A 6,618-nucleotide genomic window follows, 5' to 3' on the forward strand; every position below is an offset into this window, starting at 1 on the left:
GAAGAATGTGTCAGTAGTTTACATTAGAAGTCACTGTTCTGGGAGAATGGAGACATGTATGTGTATGACTGAGTCCCTTCCCTGTTCATCTGAAAGTATCACAACAGTTAACTGGTTATGTGTGTGCTAAGTCGCTTCAGTTGTGTCCAACTCTTTTCAACCCTATGGACTATAGCCTGCCAGGCTCCTCTGTCCATGGGATTCTCCAGGCAAGAATACTGGAGTGGGTTGCCATGCACCCCTCCAGGGAATCTTCCTGACTCAGGGATTGAACCAAGTCTCCTACATTGGCAGGCAGGTTCTTTACCACTAGTGCCACCTGGGAAGCTCCATTTACTAGCTATACTCCAATATAAAATTAAAAGTTAAAAGAAAAGAAATCATTGATCTAATTTGTACAAATTTGTATTAATGAAAATTAAAATGGATATGGTGATAATAGACATTTTCTAAGTTATTTTACTTTATCAATACAGATCCCAACACTGATATGAAGTTCAAACAGAGAAATATCCACAGAAGACAGAATGGTGTTTATAAAAGTGCCCATCACAAATGAAAACACCAGGATCAGATGGTTTAACAGGCACTATCAACAATTTTTTAAATGTATTTTTTGTTGCGCTGGGTGTTCACTAATGCACATATCCTTTCTCTAGTCACAGTGAGTGGGAGTTTCTCTCTAATTGTGGTGCATGGGCTTCTCATTGTGGTGACTTCTATTCTCTCAGAGCCCAGGCTCTAGACCCATGGTCTTGAGTAGTTGTGGTGCACAGGCTTAATTGTCCCATGGCATGTGGAATCTTCCTGGACCAGGGATTGAGCCCATGTCTCTGTATTAACAGGTGGATTCTAAACCACTGGACACCAGGGAAGTCCTCTGCTATTCTTTTAACTATAGCCTGGGCTGCTTTCTCCATTCAGCAGTAATGAATGGTTACCAGAGGTCTTTGTACATACTTTAGCTGAATTTCATTAAGGAGCACTCATTGCTTATGCAATGAATGATGAGACATGAAGTTTACTGGGCAAAATCACTCCTTTTCATTTTCCACCAGGCAAACACACAATCTGAACAAAGCCCACTATCCATTTCCCCTGAGTTTTTGGTGCAAGTGAGAAGTTTAAGAGTGAAACATAATCAGTCAGGCCATGCCTGTTTTAAAACTAACTGCAAGTGTGCGGTTTCTAAAACCAACTTAGTTTCAACTTAGTAATTCTTATAGAAGGACTCAGCACTCACTGAGAGCTGGTCCACTCACTGTAATGCAATGCAGGAGACCTGGGTTTGATCCCTGGTTTGGGAAGATCTCCTTGAGAAGGGAATGGCAACCCACTCCAGTATTCTTGTGTGAAGAATTCCATGGTCAGAAGTGCCTGGTGGGCTATAGTCCTTGGGGTCACAAAGAGTTTGACATGACAGAGTGACTTAAAAAAATGACATCAGTCAATGGAAGAGATGCATGGGTCAGAGTTCAGAAAAAATAGTTAAATTGGAGCCCCAGTTTTCCTCTCCCCATGAAGTGATGGTATGTGATTTTCCTGGCATTGATACCTGACAACTCATGGAGTACTGCCACCAGGGAGCTTCACCCAAGCCCAAGTACCCAGTGTTTTACTTGAGCTCCATCAGTATCTGTCTGTGTGGCTGAGCTTTAGTCTCCAGTTCTTCTGAGAGTCAGGCTAATCCTGTTATCACCAATTCCTCCAGAATCCAACCTGATACTACATAGCCTAAAGCCCCAAAAATCTTACACTGTGAGAGAGTCTTGTGGCCATGCTGTCAAACAAAAAATACTTTTTATATCAGAAAAACAACCTACAGAATGGGAGAAAATATTTGCAAATGATGCAACTGACAAAGGCTTAATCTCCAAAATATACAAACAGCTCATACAACTCAATATCAGCGGATTCATTTTGATATTTGGCAAAACTAATACAATTATGTAAAATTTAAAAATAAAATAAAATTTAAAAAAAAAAAGAAAAAGAAATTCAAGCAACCCAATCAAAAAGTGGGCAGAAGATCCAAATAGGCATTTCTTCAAAGAAAGTATACAGGTGGCCAACAGGCTCATGAAAAAATTCCCAACATTGGTAATTATCAGAGAAATGCAAATCAAACCTAGTGAGACATCACCTTACACTGGTCAGAATGGCCATCATCAAAAAGTCTACAAAAAAAAAAATGCTGGAGAGGCCGTAGAGAAAAGGGAATCGTCCTTCATTGTTGGTGGGAATGTAAATTGGTTTAGCTACTATCAAGAACACAATGTAGCTTCCTTAAAAAAAAAAACTAAAAATATAGCAATTAATACCATATGATCCCGCAATTACACTCCTGGCCATATACCCAGAGAAAATTACAATTTGAAAATATACACACATCCCAGTGTTCACAGCAGCACTATTTACAATGGCTAAGCCATGGAAACATCCTAAATGTGCATCACCTGAAAAATGGATAAAGAAGAGATGGTATAAAAACACAACAGAATATTACTCAGCCATTAAAAAGAATGAAATAATGTGATATGTGGCACCATGGATGGACCTAGGGACTATCATACTAAATGAAGCAGGACAGAGAAAAACAAATAGCAGATAATATCATTTATATATGGAATCATTTTGTAAAAAGACATACAAATAAACTTATTTACAAAATAGAATGAGACTCACAGACATAGAAAACAAACTTATGATTACTAAAGGTGAAATGGGGGAGAAAGGAAAAATTCAGTTCAGTTCAGTTCAGTCATTCAGTCATGTCTGACTCTGTGTGACCCCATGGACAGCAGCCCACCAGGCTCCTCTGTCCAGAGGATTCTTCAGGCAAGAATACTGGAGTGGGTTGCCATTTCCTTCTCTGATAGGATCAGAAGTGGAATTTTATTTATTTATTTATTTATTTAGGCTGTGTTGGGTCTTCATGGTTGCATGTGGGCTTTCTCTAGTTGTGGTGAGTGTGGGCTCCTTGCTGCAGTGGCTTTTCTTGCAGAGCACAGGCTCTAGGCACACAGGCTCAGTATTGTCGTGCTTGGGCTTAGTTGCCCTGTGGCATGTGGGATCTTCCCAACCTGGGAATCGAACTAGAGTCTCCTGCATTGCCAGCTGGATTCTTTATCACCGAGTCACCAAGGAAGCCCCAAACATACACTACTATATATGAAATAGATAACTAATAAGGACCTAGGGGGAATTCCCAGATGGTCCCATGGTTAAGATGAAGTCCTTTTTAGGCAGGGGTTCAAACCCTGGTCAGGGAACCAAGTCCCACATGTCTCCAGGCCTGGTTTACAACAAAAAAAGAAGTGACCTGCTGTATAGCACGTGGAACTCTACTCAATCCTCTGTAATGGCCTATATGGGAAAAGAATTTAAAAAGAGTAGATATACATATATATGTATAGCTGACTCACTTTTATATATACCCGGAAGTAACACAACACTATAAATCAACTATACCTTGATAAAATTTAAAAAACATACAATTTAAGCTTTTCTGATAAGATTAGGGGATACTGAGTTCTTCGTGTACAGAAAGCAGAGACTAGATACAATGGAGTCATGGCTCATGAGCAGAAAGGTGCTGATAAAGGGAAAGCACACAGAAATCAGGCCAGTTGTATACACCAGCCACCAACTGGGATTATGAACAAGAGCAAGAGTAATGTTAAAGATGCAGGACAGGGTGTGGAAACACATGAAGGTGCTCGCCAAGAGTAGGATGCTTTGCGTGGCTCTGGACTCAGCAGAGGGTCTGGGAGACACACTAGCCTTGTGAATATACTGGACTTGCCTACTGTGTCTGTACAGAGTGAGAATCATGGAGCCACTGGCCCAGAAGATGAGCACAGAAAATGAAACTTCAGGGAATGCTATCAAAGCTGCATATATTGAGCCTGAGATGTTCTCAAGATCTGCGGCAGCACAGTACCCTGAATCTCTTATATTTGTCATGTTTGTGCTGCGCCATTTGTCAGAAACATAAAATGCATACAGAGGAAAAACGAGATGTACAAACAGGCACTGGATCCAGCAGAAGGAAATGGAGAAGGCAATGTACTTTGGGGCTTTGACTTTAAGATTCTTCCAACAGGAGTTCATGGGGCTGATCGTGATGGTCTGAAACACACTCAAGAGGCAGGTGGTGCCAATGGACATACTCCTGCCCACTTTCTCAAAATACAAAATAAGTTTGCATGCAAAATCACTGGAAAAATGTTTCAACCTCAAAGCTGTAATTGTCTGAGGGAGCCCTTTTGAGAGAATGACCAAAAAGTTGGCAATAGCCAGGTGCTTGCAAATCAAAGCTGTGACCCTCATCCTGCACTGAGTGTGGTAAAGAAAGAGGTAATGGTACAGAAGGGAGAAATTGCCCCAGATTCCAAGCACAGTCTGTAGCAAGAATATTATTCCTATGGCCAGTTGGCTGGCGGCTGTTGTGTCATTCAAGATACTCCCCTTTACATGATGGCAACAGTGACTCCTCAGAGCAGAATGGCTCATATAAATCTGTGACATCAAGAGCCAACTTTCCTTGTGTGCTTTTGTGAAATTGCCAAGGCTTCATGTGATGGGAAACGATGAGAGAATCAGTATATTTTACGAAAATGTTAGTGGTAGTGACCTGGAGGAAGCAATGACAAATGAGAGTAAATTGAAAGAAAGCATAAAACAACACTTTTAAGAAGCTTACTGGAGGAAAAAAATATCTCCATCACTGCCTTCATCATAAAAGAGGTCAATTCTAAATGCATTTCCCTTCTAAATTTTAAAGAAGATAATGTATTATTGTAGGGACTTCCCTGATGGCTCAATTGGTAGAGAAAATCTGCCTGTAATGCAGGAAACCCCAGTTCAAAACCTGGATTGGGAAAGATCTACTGGAGAAGAGATATGCTACCCACTCCAGTATTCTTGGGCTTTCCATGTGGCTCAGCTGGTATTTTAAAGAAGATAATGTAGTATTTTAGAAAAAAGATAGGAGTTATTCTAGGGTCTTACAATTTCAAATATATGCTACAGGTACTTCTCTGGTTATCCAGTAGCTAAGAATCTGCCTCGCAAAGCAGGGGACACAGATTTGAAACACACTCAAGAGGTAGGTTGTGCCAATGGACATACTCCTGCCCACTCTCTCAACATACAAAATAAGTTTGCAAGCAAAATCACTGGCAAAATGTTTCAACCTCAAAGCTGTAATTGTCTGAGGAAGCCCTTTTGAGAGAATGACCAAAAAGTTGGCAATAGCCAGGTGCTTGCAAATCAAAGCTGTGACCCTCATCTTGCACTGAGTGTGGTAAAGAAAGAAGTAATGGTACAGAAGGGAGAAATTGCCCTGGTTGGGCAACTAAGACCCTATATGCCACAGGGTAACCAAGCCTGGGATCTGCAACTAGAGAGTCTGTGCACCACAACCAAACATCCTGGTTGATACAACAAAGCTCCCATATGATGCAACTAAGACCCAATGCAGCTAAATAAATAAATATTAAAAATACATATATATATATGCTAAAGAGAATAGTATATAAAAACCATATGGTGAAGTAACTTTTGTACACATGAAAATTAAGACTGGTTCTCATCAACACACACAAAGATGCAACTTAGAACCACACAAGTATGTCCTAAAAACCACAAAATAGAATAAAGAGTGGACAGAGTCTTCAAACAAAAACTTGAAGAAGGAAATTATTCAGTGGATAAGACATGTGGAAAACTATTCCACATCCTTGGTAATCAGGACAATTAAAATATAACCATTACCTATATGTCATCAAATACCATTAAGAAATATAAAACAGAAATGAAATGACAAAAATGCCAAGTTTTAGCATAGCTGTGGATCAACCAAGAATCTCATACACTGATGGTGGGTGTTCAAATTGATACAAACATTTTGGAAAACTGTGGTATCTACTTAGCAGATCCGATGTAATCCAGTTCTAAGAAATCCACTCCTATGAATATACTCAACAGGATTTCGTACATATATCACCCAAAGAGTAGTTATATTAATAGGATTTATATGAGAGCCCTAATCATTACTTGTAATAGCCCCTAACTCTTAATACCCACCTACCCATTAACAGCTGAATGATCAATTAAAGATTTGATAGTCACGCAATGAAGTCCTATATAGCAATGATAATGAAAAAACAACAATAATAGAAAACAATACAGAAAAAGTCACAAAGATGTAATGGAATGGAGGAAAAAGTCAAAATGAAAGATGCTTAAAAACAATGGATTAAAGACAATCTCTTTAACAAGTGGTGCTGGGAAATCTGGTCAACCACTTGTAAAAGAATGAAACTAGAACACTTTCTAACACCATATACAAAAATAAACTCAAAATGGATTAAAGATCTCAACGTAAGACCAGAAACTATAAAACTCCTAGAGGAGAACATAGGCAAAACACTCTCCAACATACATCACGGCAGGATCCTCTATGACCCACCTCCCAGAATATTGGAAATAAAAGCAAAAATAGACAAAATGGGACCTAATTAAACTTAAAAGCTTCTGCACAACAAAGGAAACTATTAGCAAGGTGAAAAGACAGCCTTCAGAATGGGAGAAAATAATAGCAAATGAAGCAAA

The 6,618-nt window shown here is 39.4% G+C and overlaps 1 protein-coding gene across 1 annotated transcript; it reads right to left on the reverse strand.

Annotated features, from left to right (window-relative positions):
* Positions 1–3,498: 3,498 nt before the first annotated feature.
* On the reverse strand, positions 3,499–4,530 carry LOC104995229 (vomeronasal type-1 receptor 4-like). The gene has a single exon (XM_010848994.1). The coding sequence runs from the start codon at positions 4,528–4,530 to the stop codon at positions 3,499–3,501; it is 1,032 nt and encodes a 343-aa protein (XP_010847296.1).
* Between the last annotated feature and the right edge of the window lie 2,088 nt (positions 4,531–6,618).

Source organism: Bison bison, unplaced genomic scaffold (genome assembly GCF_000754665.1).
Source record: "Bison bison bison isolate TAMUID 2011002044 unplaced genomic scaffold, Bison_UMD1.0 scf7180017850697, whole genome shotgun sequence".
Taxonomy (NCBI): Eukaryota; Metazoa; Chordata; class Mammalia; order Artiodactyla; family Bovidae; genus Bison; species Bison bison.